This window comes from Chelonoidis abingdonii, chromosome 6, assembly GCF_003597395.2.
Source record: "Chelonoidis abingdonii isolate Lonesome George chromosome 6, CheloAbing_2.0, whole genome shotgun sequence".
In the NCBI taxonomy this organism is placed as follows: Eukaryota; Metazoa; Chordata; order Testudines; family Testudinidae; genus Chelonoidis; species Chelonoidis abingdonii.
In genome coordinates this window covers 32610306-32633860 of record NC_133774.1, presented here as the reverse complement: position 1 = coordinate 32633860, position 23555 = coordinate 32610306, and the positions used below count along the sequence as shown (strand labels likewise).

Genomic DNA, 23555 nt, shown 5'->3' with positions numbered 1-23555 from the left:
CTCCTAATTTCTTATTCAGATTAGTTCAGTCTCTCCTTCTCCTGTCTCCTTGTCACTATACTGCCCTACCATCAATCAATTCAGGAGGCTGAGTTAATCTTCCTCAACCACTGTACTGACCATATCATACTCTTTCAATTTCTCCAGTGGCTCCTCCATTTACAATGGATCAAGTTCAAGTCAAACTTCTTGTCCTCACTTGTAAGGCTTTTCCTAAGTCTCCCCGTCCCTGCTTCTCTCTTGTATCTTGGCACATTGATCCATGCCACCTTTGCTGCACCAGCAATGCCAGCTTCATCCACTTCTTGGGTGCTTCCCCAAATCATCTTTGCACGTTGTTCAGTGTTTCCTTGTATGCTTGGGACATTGTCCCTAATGTGGTTCAGAAAGCCACTCACCTTACCAGGGGTGGCATGCCGCGGGGGGCGCTCTGCTGGTCGCCGGGAGGTCCCCCGAAGCCGCGGGACCAGCGGACCTTCTGCAGGCACGTCTGCGGGAGGTCGACCGGAGCCGCGGGACCGGCAACCAGCAGAGCGCCCCCCGCGGCATGCCACCGTGCTTGGGGCAGCGAAATGTCTAGAGCTGCCCCTGCACCTTACCACCTTCAAATCCTTCCTTAAGACCCACTGACTTTGATTTCAGTAGTGCAGGATCAGGCCTTTATTCTGATGTATTATGATGGCTAGAATATTAATTTCGAGTTTGGAAATGCAGGAATTCTGAAGTTGAGATTAGGTACAGCGCAAAAAGACCCAACAGTGATAAAATAAGAACTGACATGAATCATCTCCTAAAAATTCAAAGTGAGCCCCTTTGAGGTACAACATATGTGGGATATCTTTCTTTTCACTCTTTCATGTGCCTCAGAAGTACCTGGTTCTGGGTAGGACAGGAAAAAAAAAGTAGTTTACTGAAGTATTTCTTGTCTGACTAGAAGCACGATGCCCAGGAAATCTAATGAAAGACATACTCCGTCCTGAGAGGATTGTAGACTGGTTTTGCAGACTCAGATAAAGTTTCGATAAACACCCAGACTTTTAGATATTTATGCAATCTGAACTCTTTGTATTTCATCCGTGTTCCTAAAGTGTACAGTATGTTCAATTTCAGCAAATGTTGGGGATTGTGCATGCAATTTGAATATTAAATTGTGAATACTTTTTTTAAAAAAACTATAGAAGGTTAAATATAGCAAATGTGTCTATCTGGAAATAATTTCTGGCTATAAATGTTAGTTACATTTGCTCATTTTTTTTGGTACATTCTATTATTAATGTTGAGGTACACTAGTAACTACTTGTACACTTTAAAGTATTTCCAGCCACACATTTATATTAACTTTGTTTTTTCCTTCAGTGGAAATACCGCATGATAGAAATAATGTCTGTTACAAAGTAACAACAAACTACACCTGTGAATATTCCAATTAAACCTAGAGCCTCCCTTCAGCAGTAGAGACAATTTTTGAAAGGGTCTGTTCTTTGTTTAGGGTTTAGAGAGAAACATGGTACATGGCTACAGGTAGAACCAAAACACTTGGGAAGGGAGCACTGGAAATATTAGGCATCCTCTGTTTTTATTGTAAGATCAATAAAAAAAAATGGTTACAAATGTTCAAGAATTCCTGATTAGCTGTTTTGATTATAATGCTGTTCAACATGGTGGACTATTCCTATGTTTCGATTGGGTATAGTGCGCTCAAATCAAAGCAATGAGAGTTTAGTCAAAAGACTCAGCATGGATGGTTTAGAATATGAGCACTTGCCAGGTTTCAATTTAAAGACAGAAATAAAAAAGCCCTCTGTCTCTTTAAGGACATAATTGCTGAAACATCTCTGTTGTTCAAATTAAGCATAGTGGGCTAAACTTCCTCCAACTACATCAAATGCAAATGGTCAGGGCCATCCCTAAGCATACACAGCTGCGTAGGGCACTGGAAAATTTGGAGCACCATTTCCCTCGCTGGCTGTGGCTGGAATCCTCTCTTTTCAGCCCTGGCCCCCCACCACCACCCCCTGCACTGGGCAGGCAGGCTTCTCCCTGCCCCCTCCTTCACTCTTCAGCTGGCCGGCTGAAGGCTCCAGCCTCTGGCTCTGCCACCCCAGCCCCGGGAGCCCAGAGGGGCATGGTGGCCCGGCCCACCGCCGCCTGGAGTGGAGTCCCTCCCTAGACCCTGCCTGGCTGCACTGCTCAGTCTCTGTCAGGGGCTGGCCTGGGGCGGGGCCAGGACAGGAGGAGCGAAACTTCCAGGTGAGTTAGGGGTGAGACTGGAGGAGCGGAGGGGAATTAAAGTGACAGTGCACTCACAGTCTCTCACACTTCCCTAAAACACACACAGTCTCTCTCACACAGAGACTGGCTCTCACACCCACATATACTGCCTCTCACGAGTCACAGTCCCCCAATACAGATTGTGTCTGTCTGTCTGTCTCTCTCACACTCACATACACACAGACTCACATTCCCCAACACACACACTGTCAAATGGTCCTCCAACACACACACACACACACACACTCATATACACACACACAGAAACACACACACACACACAGGCTCTCTGGCTCTCTTTCTCACACACACATACACACACATACTCTGTCATGTATTATTGTTGTTGTTATTACTGCTTGATACTTCCTGTCAAAAAGCTCATTGTAAGCCAGGAGTGGCAAGGGGCTGCAGGAGGGCCATGGGCTCTGGCAAGATGCAGCCCCTGTGTGACAATGTGAAGCCTGCCTTGAGCCACTGCCACATCATCTGCTGCGTATGAAGCATGGTGTGTGTCAGCAATGGGGTGGATTCTGTGGGTCCGCGGGTGGTGGTGGTGGCTGTGCCTCCTCGACACACTGGGGTCAGCGGTGCCAGTTGGGGACCACCTTCAGTGGAATCATAGAATCCTATAATATCAGGGTTGGAACGGACCTCAGGAGGTCATCTAGTCCAACCCCCTAAGCATAGGGGCACCAGTTTAATATACTGTGTAGAGCCCCATAAATCGTAAGGATGGTCCTGCACATGGTTTCTGGTATATCTTGCTTCAGTTATCGCTCAGGGCTGCTTTTATCACCCTGAGGAATCATGTGCCTTTGCCTAATGCCACTGAGGCTAATGAGCATTGCTGCAACCTGCTAATCTACGCTCCTTGTTACAAGAGTGCACGGGAATTTTAACTCCTATACTTGCCAGACTTTGTGTGGGATCCATTCAGTACTTCACAGTGGTACTCCCAAAAGTCAAAACCAGTCTTGCTTCAACCTTCCTCTTCCCTTCTCCATGGCTCCACACATATGAAACTGAATAGAATTCATCACAGACCTGCCCCAGTAGAATGTACCACCACATAGTAACAGATTAAAGTGCAACATATAAAAGGTTGTGGTCTGCTAAAAGCTCTGGTTCCTGATTAATGCGAAGTATATGCTCTGTCTTTACAGACCACTCTGTTTCCAAGACAGCATGTTTTTGTTTGTTTGTTTGTTTTTGGTTTGGTTTTAAATAAAAACTCAGTTGTATACTTGTTTTAGAAAGCACTGATGAGGAAACATGGAGAGTGGGAATTTTAACTCCCAGATGCTTCTGGGCTCAGTGAAAATGTCTGCAATGGGTTTTTGAGAGCTGAGCTTGCATAAATAGTGTAGGGCAACTTTTAGCTAAAAATCTCTTATTGATAAATTCAGATTCCATAAAGAATCTACCTAATTTATCCTGACATTTATACAATATTTGTAGTAGAGAAACACATATTTAAAGTATTTAATTGATGTTTTGGGTGCTTCTGTTTTTCATTTTATGTTTAATAATCATGGATTAAAGAAGTATGCCACCATTTTCAAAATTGGGAGGTGGAAGTTCAAGTGCCTAAAAATGAAATTAGATGCCTAACTTTAGAAACTGAATGGATACCCATGTTTGAAAATGTCAGCCTTAGACATCATCCACATAAAAATTATCTTAGTTTGAACTCATTTTTGTAACTATGCCCAGCTAACCTACTCAAACACTTTTTGCCTGGTCAGAGTGTGTAAGGCAGGCAAAAGTGAGCATTCCACCTATTTTAAAAAACCTCTTCTCCAAGCTAGAGACCATGGAATCATAGAAGATAAGTGTTGGATGAGACCTCAGGAGATCATCTAGTCCAGCCGCCTGCTCAAAGCAGGACCAACCCCAACCAAATCATCCCAGCCCAGGCTTTGTCAAACTGGGCCTTAAAAACCTCTAAGGATGGAGATTCCACCATCTTGCTAGGTAACCCATCCCAGTGCTTCACCACCCTCCTAATGAAATAGTTTTTCCTAATATCCAGCCTAGACCTCCCCCACTGCAACTTGAGACCTTTGCTCCTTGTTCTGTCATCTCCCATCACTGAGAACAGCCTAGCTCCATCCTCTTTGGAACCCCCCTTTAGTTAGTTGAAGGCTGCTATGAAATCCCCCCTCGCTATTCTTTTGTGCAGACTAAATAAGCCCAGTTCCCTCAGCCTCTCCTCATAAATCATGTGCCCCAGCCCCCTAATCATTTTTGTTGTCCTCCGCTGGACTCTCTCTAATTTGTTCACATCCCTTCTGTAGTGGGAGGCCCAAAACTGGATGCAATACTCCACATGTGGCCTCTTCACTGCTGAATAGAGGGGAATAATCACTTCCCTTGATCTGCTGGCAATGTTCCTACTGATGCAGCCCAATATGCCATTAGCTTTCTTGGCAACAAGGGCACACCGTTGACTCATATCCAGCTTCTTGTCCTCTGTAATCCCCAGATCCTTTTCTGCAGAACTGCCACTTAGCCAGTTGGTCCCTCGTCTGTAGCAATTCATGGGATTCTTCCATCCTAAGTGCAGGACTCTGCACTTGTCCTTGTTGAACCTTATCAGATTTCCTTTGGCCCAATTCTCAATTTGTCTAGGTCACTCTGAGCCTTATCCCTACCCTCCAGCATATCTACCTCTCCCCGCAACTTAGTGTCATCTGCAAACTTGCTGAGGGTGCAATTAATCCCATCATCCAGATCATTAATGAAGATGTTGAACAAAACCTGCCCCAGGACCGACCCCTGGGGCACTCTGCTTGATACCGGCTGCCAACTAGGCATCGAACCATTGATCACTTCCCATATTCCGTCCATTGGGAATTCACCCCAGAGGTTCCATAAGGAGAGAGCAGCTTTACATTCTATAGGAGCTTCACTGTTGAAGGAGAAGTGACTGACTGTGATGTTATGAGTGTTATATAATATCTCATTGAAAGGTGACAGGGCCAGAAAAAGTTAATTAACTCACAGAGGGACCTGACCCCTGGGCGAACTTTAGAAACTGGTTAGGAAGATATGTAAATGAATAGAGCTTTGAAATGCAAGTCTGCATTGTTAGAGGTAGAAGGATAGGTGTTTGCTCAGGTCTTGTGATGTAAGCCAATAAGTCTTGTCTATTACCATGGCTTTGATTCAAAGATCAAAAAAGGAATATTAACATTTAGGAAGATACTTGAGTGAAATAGTATTATTGTCTCTGTGTCTCTTTGAAGTTTGTGGTAACCTGTATCTGAACTGTATCTGTATGGATAAATTACCCTGTGTTAATTGTCAGGATATTTGAGAGAAGAAAAGTTAAAGCCTTTTGTTTCCTCAAGCCAAAGGCTGCTGGAAATGTATAAGAACCCTGGGACACGATCCTACTTCATCTCAGATCTCCTTTGGGTTTCAAGAAGGGGAAACCTTAAGCCATAAGGATTGAGATCCCCAGTCTTTGACTGGAGTCACCCTGAATATAGACATTGGACTATAACCTATGGACTATTTCTGAAAGGACTTTTGGCAACTACAAGCTCACCTTTACTATGTATCTGAACCTCAAGAATTGAATTCAAGTCTGTATGTATATTGATCTTTTAACCAACTCTCTTTCTTTTTTTAAATAAATTTTAGCTTAGTTAATAAGAATTGGCTATAGCATGTATTTTGGGTAAGATCTAAGTTATAATTGGACCTGGGTGTGTGGCTGACCCTTTGGGGTTGAAAGAACCTTTTTTTTTACATGATGTGATACGATTTTCAGGAAGCATCATACAGAGGTGTGTGTCTGGACGGAGGCCTGAGGCTGGGCACTTTAAGGGAACTGCAGTGTTTGAAACTTCTAAGTAACCAGTGAGGTACTGTAGAAGCTGTTTTGTGCTGGCTTGGTAAATCTAAGTATTGGAATAACCACTAGCTTCTGGGGTTTGTCTGCCCATTCTGTTTGCAGTTCACCCTAATTGAGTGACGTCAGCTGGCTCCCAGGGATAGCACTGTCACACTGACTTTGGGTGCCCATTTCAGAGATACATTTGCAGATACTTGATGTCACCAACAACCTCCTCCCTCAGAACTAGGTCCCTTCATCAGTGTTGACCATGGGTGATTTTAGTCTTGTTATAAATGATATGAACTGACCTAGAAAATTATTTACCAAAACTGTGTTGTGTTTTACCTGGATCAGGCAAAGTATGTTAAACCCTCATTAGCTGTTTTATATATGGGTTCAGCTGACCCAGATATTTTCATTGTATTAATGGGGCCTTAACAATCTCTTCTGTTCTTGGTATGTGCACATAACTCCCACTGGTGCTAACAGATTTATACCCAAAAAGAAAAGTGAGACCTATTGTCCTTATTATATGCAAGAATATCTCCCAAGCACGCAAAATACATGGGAATGTTCTACAAGTACGTTTATACTGTATAGCAAAAGGAAATAAACCACCTGTTAACTTGGTAAACACCTAGGACTAACTTCTTTACTGGTCTAATTATTTTGCTCTTCACTTATTTGCTGTCATATTCATTGACCCACAAATTTACAGTTGAGGTAAATATCTGTGCCAGAAAAATCCAAACCAAATTATGATGATTTTTTTTCCCGTTTTTACTTGTCTTGTAACATTAAAAGCTAAAAGTACTCGTATAATTAGGTAGGGTATTTAGTATTCTTAAGTGAAAGATTTACGGTGTTGTCTTATGAGAGTTATTTCCCAAAGGCCAAATATTGCTGTCAATCTGTGGTCAAACTCCTACTGAAGTGAGTGGAGTTGTATCAATTGAGTGAGGATAATGTTTAACTCTAGTGGTCCAATTCAGTAAACGATTTTATTTACTGTGTAGTAGAAACTTATATTTCACTAAAGAAACAGTATGAATAATTTCTAGTTTGCAGACATAGAGTTGTATTTCTTTCTTGTATAGAGTTCTAAAGCACAAAAGACCTATTTGCAATACAGACATTCTGTCAATACATTTTTCATATTATTTAGTGTAATTGTATATAAATGTGATGTATAAGGACATTCAGCACTAGAGTTTGACCTCAGTGGGTACAGGTGGAGTGGCTGATCGCATTACTCCGCATCTGAGGGAGACTGTGGCTTGCATGAGAACAAGCTAGCTGAGACTCAGTCCAGACTAGAGGAGGGTAGTCCTGGTTTCTTGAGGGAAGCAGAGGAGAAAGAAGAGTTAATTGCTGGTCTAAAAATGATTGGTTTCTTACATACCATTGACCATGATCTGGTTACCTTTACTATGTGCAAACAGAATAGGACAGCAACCATTAACATGTACATTTGGAATTTTGAAGAGGGCACTTTTTCAAGGCTTTAAGCAATTGTTAGCATAACTGACGGTAAACATAATTTTAAGGTGGGAAGTGTCTTGTTTTGGACAGGATTATAGCTCTGGCTGATAAAAGCAACTCTGTTGAGCTTGTGTACTTGGATTTGACTTAGTACTCCATGAAAAAAAAGACAAAAAAACAACCCAACTTGTGTTTATATGGACCTAATAGACACAGATTAGCTGATTAAAAACTGGCTTACTGTCAGATTTCAAAATATTGTTAATGTGGTGGTTTGATTAGTGGTGCTGTTTAAGCTAGGTTCCCATGATCCCTTATCAGTCCAACACTGTTCATTATTTCAGTATCAACAATCTAGATGATGATGTAAAATCTGTACTGGAAAAGCTTGCAGATATCACAAAGAAAGGTGGGATACTAAATAATGAGGAGGACAGGTTATGGTTTGAGTGATCTGAATTGGTTAAAGGACTAAAATCCAACAAAATGTGTTTTAATACAGCCAAATGCAAGGTAATACATCTGGGAACGTACTATACAAGTTATACCTACCAGGATGGGAGACTCTGGCCTGGTCTACACTGGAGCGGGTGGGTCAATATAAGGTATGCAACTTCAGCTACCAGAATACCTTAGCTGAATTTGACGTACCTTATTTCAACTTACCTCCCATCCTCATGGCGTGGGATCGACAGCCACGGCTCCCACATTGACTCCGCTACCGCCGCTCACTCTGGTGGAGTTCCGGAGTCAATGGGACCGCGTTCTGGGATCGATATATCACGTCTAGACAAGACATGCTATATCGATCCCCAATAAATCGATCATTACCCACCAATACGGGGGGTAATCTGGACGTACCCTCTGTCTTAGAAAGCAGTGACTCGGAGAAGGATTTAGGGGTCACTGTAGATAGTTGCCTCAACATGAGCTCTCAGTGCAATGCTGTGGCAAAAAGGGCTATGTCATAAACAGATAGTTAAGGGTTAATGCCTCTTTTACCTGTAAATGGTTAAGAAGTTCACCTGGCCTAGCTGACACCTGACCAGAGGAACCAATGGGGGAACAAGATGTTTCAAAAGGAAGGAGGGAAGTTTCCTTTGTTTAGTCTGTTTTCCAGTTTTCAGCCGGAGTGAAAAAGATCAAGGAACCAGCCTCTTATCAGAGCAGTAAGTTTTAGAAAGGAATAAATAGGCTTATGTTTATTTCTTTGTAACCTGTCTTGTGCAATTAGAGGAAGAATCAAATTGTGTATTTGGGTATTTTTTTTGGTGTAACTAAGGTTTTGCCCAGGAGAACATCCTCTGTGTTTGGAATCTTTTGTCGGTGGGAGTAGCTGGTATGGTAATCTCTCCCAGAGGTTTTTCTTTTACCTTTCTTTTCTTTAATTAAAAGCCCTTTTTAAAAATAACCTGATTGATTTTTCCTTGTTTTTAGATCCAAGGGGGTTGGATCTGGATCCACCAGGAATTGGTGGGAGAAAGGAGGGGGGAAAGCTAATTTCTCTTTGTTTTAAGATCCAAGGGGTTTGGATCTGTGTTCACCAGGAAATTGGTGAAGTCTCTCAAGGCTACCCAGGAAGGAAGTGCTTGGGGTAGTGGCAGTCAGACCAGATCTAAGCTGTTAATTGAGCTTAGAGCTTCCCATGCAGGTCCCCCACATCTGTACCCTAAAGTTCAAAGTGGCGAAGGAACCTTGACAGGCTAATTGTGTCCAGTTCTGGTATCTGGACTTAACGGAGGACGTGGAAATGCTGGAGAGAATTCAGAGGTGACTCACAAAAAAGATCAGGACTGGAAAACAAACTTTACGATGTCGACTTATGGAGCTCATCTTATTCAGCTTATCAAAGAGAAGTGATTTGGTCATAGTGCATAGGAAAATATGGAAAAGATGTCTGGTAGTAGGGTCTTTTCAATGTTGATGACAAAGGCATAACAAGAACCAGTGATTAGAAGTTGGAGTTAGACAAATTCAAACTTGAAATAAGATGATTTTCTACTAGTTAGGGTAATTAAACATTGGAACAGCTTACCAGAGGAGGTGGAGGACTCATCATTGCTTTCCAAAAGATTTACCTTAAATCACTTCTGGGAGAAATTATGTGGCCTGTGAGCAGAAGGCTGTGCTCGGTGGTCATGGTGCTCCCTTCTGTTCTTGCAGTCTGTGAATGTGTACATCTTCCTGCTTTTTCCTTCCTTCATGGGCCATGGAGAGAAGAGGATTGATTGCATTCCCCTCAATATGCTCATAACAATTGCAGCTCTGAAGTAAGACAATGACTATAATTAAATCTCATGCTTCAGGTCTTCAGTCAGTCTCCTGCAGACATAAGGACTTATTTTTCCACGATGCCCATTGTCTTGATGTATTCTGTGAGAATACCTTCCTCTGAAGCATCAGAGATTGGCCACATCTAGATATGGGACACCATATAGTGCGGCTCAGTATCTTTTCTAAATTTCTGGATGGTGTATCTTCTTGCTCCAATGCTCAGATTTGAGGTTAAGAAGGAGTTTTCCCACAGGTCACATTGGTAGGGACCTTGAGGGTTCCTCTGCAGTATGGGACATGAAGGGCCTGCTGAATCATCTAGAATCTTTCTCAATTCCTTGCTATTTCAGGGACCTCAGCACTGGTGGCACCTTGGTCTGTTTTGTTTTCTGCCTGTAGCACAGAGTTCAGTTTCCTGAGGGCTGACATGATTTGAACTAAAGACTTTAGGCTTAATATAAGGGTATCTGCTTGAAATGTATTGGGTTGTGTTATACAGTAGGTCAGACTACACGATCTGATGGTCTTTTCTGGCCCTAAACTCTATGAAACCAGAAGTTATGGCAGGAATAAAACTGCCTTTTGGCCTTTTGACTGAGGGCATAGCTCTACCATTTGTGGATTGGGTTTGCAGTTTGAAGGGAGGGGGAGGTCAGGCCCTAGTTAAATTCTCAGCTACTATTAGCGAAGCAAAAGGCAGCTACTGTCAGGTTAGAGAATTCTGCTGACAATTGTTATAGTCCTATTGCTACCAGAGTAGTGCCTCAAGAGGATATTTGTGAGACTGTTTATGTGTAAATTGCATTTCCAGGTCTTAGAATGGATGGGTTTTTTTTAAAATAGTGCAAATCTAAATAAAGAAATCAAATGAAAACATAAATATTGCAAACCAAAACCCCAAGAAAGAAACATGAGTAGGCTGCTATGATGTAGTTAAGATATGGAGCCAGTTTTGAAGGAGAGAGATCTTAAAAGCCCCTCATCAATTAAAGTACAGAGGGGGAAAGTCCTTGCCCCTGCCTGCTCCAGCATTGTGATTGACCTTGGCCTGTGTGTGAGGGATGATGGGAAGAAGCACCTTGCACTCTTGCTCCCCGCCACCCACAGGCACAATCACGTAGGAAACACTGACTCTAACTAAGCAGAGGAAACACATCAGACAAAAGTGTCCTAGGCATCTAGAGAGTGTTTCTGTTTTAATGCTGTGAGTTTGTTTGTGTTTCATGGCTGTGAAAGGGTACTTCTGACATCAGCGGTTTGAAATTGTTAGACTTGGTAGAAGAAGTTAGTTAATTCACATAGTATTGGCTAATTTGCTGCATAAAATATATATGGCAGATGAATAAAGCTTGCTTTCTGAGCTATACTAGACCTTTCCAAGGTCTGCTTAATTCTTGCTCCAGAAAATTAGTTGTGTTATAGCTTGCATGTTTAACCAAGATTTAGAGCTCTAACACATTTATATGCGGTGGTGCAGTTCCTTTTGCTAATCACAAACTGGCTTCCAATTGTACATGCCCTGGAGTGGAATAAATGTGGCTTGTGTAATAAATTGACTGTCAGATTGACTAGATCTAGAAAATAATTTTAAAAGGTCACATAAAATAGGCTGCCCTCAGCTCTTTTTTCCAGATACGTTTGATTAAAAATAGTTTGTTCTGTTTATTAAAACTCTGCTGTTTTCCCTCCAGGGTCAACTAAAGTGAATGCAGATTGTTATTCTTGTCAGCATTTTAAAGTTCTGAATATAACTAGATTAAATAGTGTTGTATACCTTTCCCGACTACGCATTATCATACACATTTATTAGCTATAAAATATGTATGATAAAATTAATCACAGGTATCAGGATTCAGTTGAATACACAATGCTACCATTCAGGCATATCCAAGCATTCCAATCAATAGGAGTTACAGGCTACTTTTCGAGACATAGTTTCAGTTTAGAATGTTGTAATTTGTTACAAAATACATAGACCCATTGGGCCAGACTATCTCCCACTGAGGTCAAATGGAATGATTGCGCTAACAGTTGGATCAGGATCACTGTGTCTTACTGATCTTTACAGAAAATTGCTATAGGCATCAATATCTGGCATATGTAGTGCAGAATATATGAAATGACAGCGTAGAGCAGTGGTTCTCAGCCAAGGGTCCAGGGCTCCCTGGGGGTGGGGAGTGGGGGGGCGGGGGCTGCAAGCAGGTTTCAGTGGTTCCGCCAAGCAGGACCAGTGTTAGACTTGCTGGGGCCCAGGGCAGAAAGTAGGTGTCCCACTGCATGGGGCTGAAGCCTGGGGACCTGTGCCCCACCACATGGGGCTGAAGCAGGAGCCTGAGCAACTTAGTTTCACAGTGCCCCCTGTGGCATGGAGCCCTGGGCAATTGTCTGGCTTGCTACCCCTGGCTTTTATATGCAGAAAACCAGTTATTGTGGCATAGGTGGGCTGTGGAGTTGGGGGTGGGGAGGAGAGGGCTCAGAAAGAAAAAGGTTGAGAACCTCTGATGTAGAGAATCCCAAATAGCTCATATTGATTTAAATGGGCCCCCTCAAGCTGGCATAAAGGGTGTCCAAAAGAAAGGCTTTATTCTCTCTCCCTCTCTCTCTTTAAATTATTTTATTTATTGTGGAGCTTTGCCCCTCTATAACTATTATCTTGCTGGAGGCCACATGAAAACTAAGCTCATATAGGAGACTCTGGAACTTACAGTTTTCAGTCTGTCTCCATGTGCTGTTCTGAAGGATAAAACCAGTAATTTCAGACTGTTGCAGAGAAGGAAGCAAAAAGACTGTAATTTTGATTATTAATATTTATTCCATTCAGCCTGTTTTAATGTTCTATTGTTGAGCTTTAGATTTGATTTCAGAAAACACTCAGAATCACTGTCCACAAGCAACTTTTCAGATCTGCCCACAATGGCTATTTTATATTTCAGACTCTGTGTGTAGTTTCCTTTAGTTCAAGTGTCATCTCATGTTGCCTGCAGCATGATTCAAATCATGATATGAGAATTAAAAGAAAGATACTGTTGCCAAGTGTGCCAATCTTTCAATATTGAGCACCCTTGGCACCAAGGCAGTTCTTTGGCATCACAGTTTGTAACATTTTCCAAGCACTCCTCAGATTTTTGCCTTCCTCTAAGAGTTAATGGCATTTACCCAAAACAACCTGAAAATCAACACCAAAAAGCAGCAGGGATTAACTGTCTGCATTCCCTGACATGGAGATCAATAGATACATTATTAACTTAATATGACAACCTGCCTCCAGTATCATTAAGGAAGTGAGCTGGCAGTTAGGACTGCAACAGTTCTTCATCTTGAGTCAAAAATCAGAGCTAGAGTTTCTGTACTTTGGAGTATGCTCTGTATTGTAAATGTGGGAAGGCAGCAGTCTGCTTTATCCTTCACACATAGGAGTAAAAAGAGTCATTACTAAAGTGTGACTGAAAGCTGAGATAATCATGGAAGCTCTTTGACTCTTAGAGCAAATTTCTATTCTTAACAAGTAGGTGTTGCCAAAACATTCATAAATCCTCTCACCCAAAGGTTATATTTCAGCCATATTAAATTAAAGAGACATTGTCAACTTAGGTTAGGGAGAAAACTTCAGGTTCAAGTGTTATGGAAAGGGGGTATACACTTAATATAAAAATAATTTTGATTTTTAAGAAACCAGCAAAAACAGATTTGTATAGGTAAACAGTTTCCTGAAGTTTTTGCAAACTGTACATTTTAGCATTGTTAGTGCATAAAAGCCAGATAGCAAAATAGACAATAGTCAGAAGAAGTAGTATCTTTGTCTAATCAGAGTTAACTGCAAATAGTAAACAAAGACAGAAAAAACGGTGGAAGATACATTAGGTTTTTTTTTCCCCCCATTTTAGTAATTTAAGGTGGTGTTAGTAAAAATTGTTTAAATCCAAATTTTTCTAACCTTGGTGCATAAGTGAGTCTCCTCGGTACACATTTAAGTACCAAAATAAAAGTGGTCTGATTTTCAGAGGTGTTCAGTACCTGCAGCTCTCACAGGATTTGTAGGTGGAGTGCACTTTTGAAAATCAGGCCACTTATATTTAGATGTCTGAGTATGGATTTAGTAGCCTAACTTTAAGTACAAAGGTTTAAAGTTTTAGCTATTCGTTTTATCTTGACAGTGTCTCTTTTAATGTCAGAGGATCTGGCTTAAACTCTTGGTCCCACAGAATGGGAGTTAGGTGACCTGAGTCCTATTCCTGCCACTAAAATGCCCTCTTTGCTGCAGTTTGGCCAAGTCAATAATGTTTGAAATTGGAAAGACTATAGATTTCTCTTAACTTTCTGTATTTCTATTACGCTATAGGTAAATTTTGTTGTCCCCATTTTATACATCTCATAGGAGTTTTGGTGAGGCTTAACTCATGAATGTTTGTAAAGTACTTTGTGATACCTTGTATGTGTACCAGTATGTCTTCCAGTGAACATTATTGTTACGGTTATTAATTTACTTCTATATATGACAATTGTTCTAATATGCAAATAGAAAATGTTACGTAACCGATTTCTAAGATAGGTTGTCTGCCATGTTAGTGAAAAATATATCAAAGGAGTCTATCAATACTATGACTGAATGTAGTGGTGTTAAAGCCAGTGGACACATTGTAGTCAAAGGGGCTTAACACATGTACAGGGTTTTTTTGTTTGTTTGTGTCTCTAAATTATTTACAAACACAATTACAGTTCTGGTGATGTTCTGTAAAATTCTCAATAGTTTGGGATCCAGTTATTTTGAGAACTCACATCTCACTACTTGCATCACATTGATAATGGATTCTTCAGGGTGCAGTGGCTTGCAGCATCAACATATAGATGGGAAGAGCCCAGTGGAAGGTTGTTTTCAATAAAGTCTTCTCTAAATCTGGAATTTGCTACTGCACCCATTTTGCCCAGATTCTGAATGTATTGATCTTTAGGATATGTTGCGAAACTTGTCTATTTAAATGGACCTTTTCAGGAGGTTTAGCTTCTAGAGAGCTTGTCAAAATATAATATTTGGTAGGAAAGTTTGGAAAACTTTTAAATTTTTTCTTCAAAACTTTATAGGAAACCAATGCATTTGTCAACAAAAAGTTGAAAACCAAAATTTTGGGTTTTTTCGCCGTCTACCGGTTTCTTTACCCTTCCTCCCTTTTTTTTTTCCACTTATTTCCATCTTGCCACTGAGAAGGGGGAAAAAATAGATGGTGAGAATCCCCAAATCAGAACATTTCTTGGTTATTTGCCTCTATCAAAAAACAACAACAACAAAACCACACAGAAAACTTCAAAAGAAACAAAAAATGTCCATGAAAATTTTCATTTAAAAATAATTTTTTCATTGGAAATTTATTCCAATATATGCACTGGATGATTTGAAGATTTTTATTATTTCTTTAATATTCATAAGGTAATTTTGCACAGCACAAAGATATTGTAATAAGCACTATAAAACTATAGAATATGTAAACACTAACTGTATGAATAGGAGTGCTAAAATAGGATGGATAAACAGTATGGTTGAAATCACACTAAGCTATTTAGATAATATCCAGAACACAATAATGCAGGTGTAATACTGATCCTGAATACTAAGAAATACAGGAGTCATTCCTAAAGTGAAAGCTTTCAAAAACAATGAAAGATTACAGTGTCACATACTGACTATTCACTTCTCTTATGGAGTGTGGATACACATAAAAATTTCAACACATGCTATTGCTCTTATAATCTATGATCACTGTTGTAAAGGCACACCACTAATTAAGAGACAGACATACTTGCATGGTGACAAAAGGTCACAACTTTATTCAGGCCAGCCATTGTTACAGGATAGGCACTGGGACAGTCCTTGCCAAATCCACTCAAGCTAATGGTTTCCCAGTTTGCACACACAACTGCAGACCCAGCCACAATCCCTCATTAAGGCTCAAAGATTTGAGCAGAATGCCTCAACTACTACGTTTAAATTTTAGCCTGCCCCTGTGATAGCTCCTTATTTATATTAATCCTTGTGACTCACAGGAAGAGCCACATTGGGTCAGCAAGCAGTTTCACCAGGCAACCAGGGGCTGATGGTGCCTTATGCTACTGTTGTTACTGTAACCATGTAGGTGTCATGTTAGTACGCTACAGTAGTTCATGTAAATTTCCCTGCTAGTGCAATCACTCACTTGCTTTGTTATGCATTCCCCTATATATTCCCCACATCACTTCACATCCAGTTTAAAGGGTCTAAAATAAAGATGGATCAGAATCAAGTCCACACAAATAAACTTCTCCCAACTTTGAGAAAGCATAAATCTAGATCTGAGCATTGCTTGTCAGGCCCTTCCCCAGCCCCAAACTATGCCAAAGGTGGAACTAGCCCAAGTGAAATGGCTCTGGCTAATCAATTTTTATGCATTCATGTCTAGTGGGTATGTGCACAACCACTGGGTGGTCTAAAGTAGTGCTTAGAGTAGAGGGATGAGAGTTAGGAGATCTGTATTTTGTTCCCAGCTCTGGCACCAACAAGGACAGTATTTTCAGAAGCGCTATGCTCTCATTTAGGCATCTAAGAAAGGGGAAGATTTTGATCTCAACACTCAACAACTCCTATTGTCACACTTTTGACCAAATTTTCTGAAAAACTCAGCACCCAATGTATTGATTTTTTTTTTTTTTTTTTAAGAAAATCTCACCACTTACTTTGGTGTGTAAATGAAAGCCAAGCTCCTTTTGAAAATATGGCCCAATTGCTGACAGAGCTCTTCTAAACATCTAACCTTTAATCTTCTGCTTTAGTATCTCCAACTGTACAATAGGGATGTTACCATGTATGTTAGTACATTTGAAGAGTCTGGGTCAAGGTGCAAAGTACGTGCAAACCATGTATTGCTACTAACTAAATTTCCCAGATTTGTTTATCATAACTAGAATAGGTACTCTGGCTGAAATCCTCGCTCCACTGAAGTCAGTGGCCAGGCTCCCAATTCAATAGGGTTGGAATTTCACTTCCAGAAGTGTTTATGATTGCAGTAAATGTATCTTGACAGACAGACAGGTGCTCAATTGCAGCCTAGCTTGGCACATTCCTCAACAGTACATATTCCATATTATTTACTGTCAATTACTTTAAATAAAGTTATTTCCTGCCTAGTCTCTAGGTGCATTCCATGCAACAAAACACAACCTTTTAATCAAAATACAACCATTACATCTCTGTTTAAAATTCCTAAACCAGCAAAACCATTTTTTTTCTGTTTATTCCCATTTTCAGTAATTTCTCCATGAACTCACAGTACCACAGCCTGAGTTTTGACAGGAATGAAATGGTATTTGGGTAACACATGATATTTGAATAATGTTATAAGCACCTGTCACCCATTTCTATCAAAATTGGGACTTGGGACAAATGTTTTAACAACAGTCTGGCTGAGAGAAAAATACTTTATACATAACATTAGTATTTAGATAAGTGTTTGAATATCTTAAGTAGTTTTGGATTTTAGATTGAAAAATACACTGTAATTTTTCAGTTTTAAAGTAGGGCACATTCCATCTAACAGAAAATATCAACGTTTTAGAAGGTGCCTAATCTTATCTCAAAAGATTTCATTTGTACTCATTTACACATGCAAGTAATAGAAATTGTGTATTCAATTTACATATTTAACAGTTTATCTATAAAAATTCCACATGTAAATTCTATTTAAAACTGTGTGGGCAAATATGGAAGTCAATTTTTAAATCATTGTTTGTAAGTTTAATTGATTCACAAATTTTAAGGCAAGAAGGGGCCAAGGAACATTGTGATTATGTAGTCTGACCTCTTACTATGTCAAGTAGGAGTTCTTAATGTATCATGTAAAAGGTATAATTTGACGTAAAAATCAACAGGATCTTCAGTAAAAATAGTTTCAACTGAGCTTCGGTGACATTCATAGATTCAGTGTAACAGTACACAATGTGTTTGCGTAATGGCAGTAATATGATGTTGCTGTAGATTTTCTTCACATGCTAAACCCATTGCATATTTGTTCATCATCCTCAGCATAATTATTTTATTCCTTCTTCCCTCTGTCAAAGGGAAGCTTATTTTTGGAGGACTGTATGGTCTTCCCTCTTCCTGCTTCCTCTTCCAGTCTTTTTTGAGAGCAGTTAGATCTTGTGTCTTTTTTCTTCTTTTCCTTTGCTACCCTCTATGTCCCCCTCGCAGGATAATTCATTCTGGGTGGCTGTGGGAAACTGCTGCCCTTTTTCAGCAGTAAGGACTCAGGTTTCCTAAGTCAATTTCATATGGGAAAGTATATTCTATTTAAAAATCCCTTCAAATTTTGATTGGACAGGGCCTTCTTTACCTTCTTACCTGAACTGTTGGATAATGTTGGTGTGCACTGTTAAACAGGTAGCCATTTTACCCTGGAGCAGACTGCATTTCAGGAGTAGCTAAATTGATTCACAAAAAATATTAATAGTTGGGAAATGTTTTGAGATACTTGTGTATAGTACTTTTCCTTTAGATGTGGAACATAATGCTTATTTTGTATGTCAGTGAACAAGTGTCTGCTTCTGAACATGCTAATTAGGTCCAGCAAAATTGCCCTTAATAATGTGGGGTGTGGGTATTTGCATGTTCTCACGGATGTGTTTATATAGAGTTTTTTTCATTGTAATGGATAATGCAGATACAAGCATTTTTGTCCAGCAATGAAGGGACTAATCGAACACACCAATTTATAATGAATTGTTCCAGGTGTTTTGTAAATTACAATACATTAGGAAAATTAGTAGTGTTTAATACACTATTAATGAAATCTACACTTCCATGTGTATGATTGTGGTATAGTAAGGCAGGTGTTTGTGTATTGAATTGGGAAATAAAGAATACAGAAATATTACCCCCATATGAATAAAGACTATTTCTTACTCTTCATTTTCTCCATTTATATTTAGCAAATATTGAAAAGGGACTGAACACACACAGAGATATAGTAGCATAAAACTACTATCAAAGATTGAAGGAAAATTCTTGTGAAATTTCTCATTTGAAGATGCTTAAATATTACATTGACAGATATCCTAATATAAATTAAATTATATGACATTAGATTAAAGAGATGAAATAAAGTAATAAAGCTAGTTTTTATACCTGTATATCTTTTCCCTGCACAGTGTGCAATATATGGAGGTGAAAATTTGGGGAATTGTGGTCTTGTAGGTATTGTAGTAGTCTAAGGGGTAGGATTCATGGAATCTGTTCTGTCATTGTCTTCTGCATGACACTGGGAACGTAGCATTTTTATGCCTTAGTCTGCATAACTGTAAAATGGTAATAACTACTTCACTGGTGAGGCATAATTCGTATTTGTTAAGCACTTTAAGATCCTCAGGGGAAATATTAAATCATGATTTCAGGACTTCAGTAACTCAGCCAGAGGTTATGGGTCTGTTACAGGAGTGGGTGAGGTTTTGTGGCCTGCAATATGCAGGAAGTCAGACTAAATTGTCATGATGGTCCCTTCTGGCCTAAAAGTCTATGAATCTATGAAAGGCACTTCAGAAGTGCAAAATATTGGCATTATATGTGAAATGTGGTGATGTGATTTTATATAATAAATTAATCCCAAAAGTATTGTAAGAAAATCACAGTGTGCTTGCTTCTCTTTAGTTTGCTTGGACGAGAAAAATCTCATGTTGTATTACCTGAATTTCATTATCTAAATAATTTGTAATTTTTTTTCCAGATTTTCCATATGACATATGATCTGGCCAGTGCTGTGGTGAGAATCTTTAATCTAATTGGAATGATGCTACTTCTTTGCCACTGGGATGGTTGTCTTCAGTTCTTAGTACCATTACTTCAGGATTTCCCACCAGATTGCTGGGTGTCCCTAAATGATATGGTTGTAAGTATTGTTCATTTTTCATTGTGTTTTTCAAACATTCTTCTAAGTTATCAGTAAACTGCTAGTTAAACTTTTTAATGAAAAAAAGTACATAGTATTACATTGCACTACATGTTAATATTTAAGATTGCCTTTTTCTTTTGTTGGTTTACTGACTACTAACTTTTTGTAACCCAAACCGCTGCATCACAGCTAGAACTAGTTGTTTTCCATGACTGTCCAAAATCAGAAGATATTTCAGTTTTAAAATCGTCTTTATCTATTAATCCCCACTCTCTCAGCACACTACCTAAAAGAAAGTTGGGTGAAGTTTAGTATGAACTTTTAAAAAAGACTAGTAGGTGGAGCTGGCCAGAAAAGATTTCTATTTCACAAAAAATTCTAAATTTGGTTTTGTTCCAATGTGGCAACAGGAGAAGGTGAGAAACAGCATGTCTAATTGAGAGCTGGGACTTGAATCTGGGTCTCCTGCTCACCTGGGATGTGGGAGACCCAGGTTCAAGTCTATGTTTTGAATTGGGCATAGCAGGCACAGAGTCTCCAGCATCCCAGCTAACTGCCCTAACCACCAGGTACCTGTATGTTCTGGGCTCTTGCACTCTCCTTCTCACTCACCAGAAATAACATCTTGGGCTTGAAAAATCTTAACTATGAACATTTTGTCAAAAAACTGGCATTTTTCAACAGGAAAAGGTTTTGTAAATTATCCCACCAGGTCTATTAAAAAGACATTTTACCCATGTGTTATTAGTCCAGTTTTGCCCTCAGTTACATGAATACAACATCCTTTAAACCAAATCCTGAAGTTGTTTTCTATTTTTTTCCTTAGCGTGAAGAAAAATTAAGGGTTTACTTCACTTGGAAGGGGATGTGTATGTGTGTGTGCGCGTGTGTATGTGAAGTGCTAGCTCAAGGGCAGAACTTGGCTGCATTTGTGTTAATTCTCATCTATTGTAAGAGAAATGGAGCTACACAGCTTTGATAACTGTCTTGAAGGCTGACAGATTCAAAGAGCTAGGTGATGTTTGTGTTGAAGACTTCAGATGATGAAGAATAGTAGATAGATTGGGAAATCTGTTAAAAAGATGCTAAAATGAAACTTTTCCCAGTTTAATATATTCCACCATTAGGATTTCTTATTATTATGTGGAACAACACAATATTGCATATGTGGAAGGGAAAATGTGATCGAGGTAAAATAAAAACAAAAACAAGCAGATACCCATTTAGAAATAGATAAGCCAAACATCACAGAAACTGGGCAAATTGTCAAGTGAATAAATCCAATAAATGGAACAATTTTTGGCAGTGTCTGTCTCAGTTTGTTGACAACATCAAGGAAGTGTTTAAGCAAGGAATCTCTCTGCTGAGATTTGAACCAAAAAGCCTCAGATCTAAAAGCAGCAACTCTACTCTACTGATACTCAATGGAGTTGTCAGCACATATTTTGTTTCATACTTTTTGTTACTAAAATATGTCATTACCTGCAACCACAGTAAGAATGAATTAAATTATCAGCTAATGAAAGCCTTGCAGGGTTGAAATGAGGCTGCTGTTTTGAGAACTTTTCCAAGCTCGTGTTTTTCCAGAGCCAAACACTATGCATATAAATAGCTTCACTGAAGCCCACCATTTACTGAGCACATTTATTCTATAAAAGGAAGAGAAAGACAGTACAGGGACAGGTACACAATTGTGTAAGCACAAATGCTTGTCTCATTCAGCAACTAGAAGTTGATCCAATAAAAGATATTACCTCACCCACCTTGTCTCTATAAAATCCTGGGACCAATGAGGCTAGAACAACACTGCAAGGAGACAACTCCCCACCCCCAACCTGTCATTTCTAGAATTTAAGAGCTGAAGAGAGAGAGGTTCTTAATCAAAGAAAAAATATTTTATACAGGTATCTTTGTGTTCGTATGACATATAGAAAGGGATGAATCATTTTTTTTTCAAATTAGAGAAATCATTTTATAGTCTTTTACTTAAAAGTAAATACAATTTTATATAGCAAAAAATAAATTTCAGGAATAAAGGAGGATAAAAGAATGTCAACCAGATATTTAGAAAATGCCTGTAAGAAGAAGAGAAGGGGGAAACAATATCCCTACACTGTTGCTTGCCACTATCCATTTTGGTACAAATTCATTGATGGCATAAGTTGGTGCAATGCAAATCAATGTAGTTGCACCCACAAGCACCATGTCTTCTCGTCTGACCTCTTGTATAGCACAGGCCACAGCTTCCTTGCATGCATTCCTGTTTGAACTAGAGCATATCTTTTAGATAATTTTAAAATCAAGGTTAGATGTTTAACTGTAATGGAGAATTCACCACAACTCTCGCGCTAATGGTTATTCTAATGCTTAATTACCCTCAATGTTAAAAATGTGCACCTTATTTCTAGTCTGAATTGGACTAGATTCAACTTCCATTCCTTGGATCTTGTTATAACTTTGTTGACTAGATTGAAGAGACAATTATTAAATGTTTGTTCCTCACTTAAGTATTTGTAAATGTTGATCAATCATTCCTTAAACGTCTCTTTGTTAAACTAAAGGGATTGGATTGCATGAGTCTGTCACTATGAGGTATGTTTTCCAATCTTTAATCCTTCTCATGGCTCTTTTCTGAATCCTCTCCAATTTATCTACAATCCTTTTTGAATTGTGAACCTCAGAGCTGGACACAGTATTCCAAAAGCAGTCACAAAGCCGTCACCACTGAGCCCAAATACAGAGGCAGAATAACTTCCCTACTCCTACTCAAGATTTTCCTGTTTATATATCCAAGGACTGCGTTATACTTTTCGGCCACTGTGAGCTCACATTCTGCTGATTATCCACCAGGACACCAACCCCCCTTCTCCCCCACCCTGAGAAATCCTTTTCAGGGTCACTGCTTCCCCAGAAAGAGCCCCCCATCTTGTAAGTATGGCTTCAATTCGTTGTTCCTAGATGTATGATATCATATTTAGCTATATTGAAACACACATTGTTTGCTTGAGCCCAGCTTACCAAGGAATCTAGATCACTCAGTCTCATTAACCTTCACCCATCATTATTTACTGCTCTACCAATTTTTGTGTCATCTGCAAACTTTATCAGCGATTATGTTTATGTTTTTCTTCTAGGTCATTGATAAAAATGTTATATAGGGTAGTGCCCACAACCAATCTTCGAGGAACCCCACTAGAAACACCTGCTCAATGATTCCTCGTTTACAATTGCATTTTGAGATCTATCAGTTAGCTAGCTAGCCAGCATTTTTAATCAATTTGGAATGTGCCAAGTTAATTTTGTATTCTTCTAGGCCTGGTCTACACTACGCGTTTATACCAATTTTAGCAGCGTTAAACTGATTTCACGCTGCACCCGTCCACACAACGAGGCCCTTTCTAGCGATATAAAGGGCTCTTTAAACCAGTTTCTGTACTCCTCCCTGACGAGAGGAGTAGCGCTGAAATCAGTATTACCATATCGGATTAGAGTTAGTGTGGTCGCAAATCAAAGGTATTGGCCTCCGGGTGGTATCCCACAGTGCACTGCTGTGACCGCTCTGGAAAGCAATCTGAACTCAGATGCAGTGGCCAGGTAGCCAAGAAAAGTACCGCAAACTTTTGAATTGCATTTCCTGTTTGTCCACAGTGGAGCTCTGGTCAGCACAGGTGGCGATGCAGTCCCAAATCCCAAAAGAGCTCTAGCATGGATCGTACAGGAGATACTGGATCTGATCGCTGTATGGGAAGACAAACCTGTTCTATCAGAGCTCCGTT

At 39.7% G+C, this 23555-nt stretch overlaps 1 protein-coding gene across 1 annotated transcript in view; it reads left to right on the top strand.

The window, feature by feature from the left end:
- HCN1 (hyperpolarization activated cyclic nucleotide gated potassium channel 1) overlaps nucleotides 1-23555 on the top strand; it is a 336513-nt gene that overhangs the window by 161653 nt on the left and 151305 nt on the right. The window contains exon 3 of the mRNA XM_032805307.2: nucleotides 19615-19776. Within this exon, the coding sequence (XP_032661198.1) occupies nucleotides 19615-19776 (162 nt within the window). The remainder of the gene's footprint in view (nucleotides 1-19614; nucleotides 19777-23555) is intronic.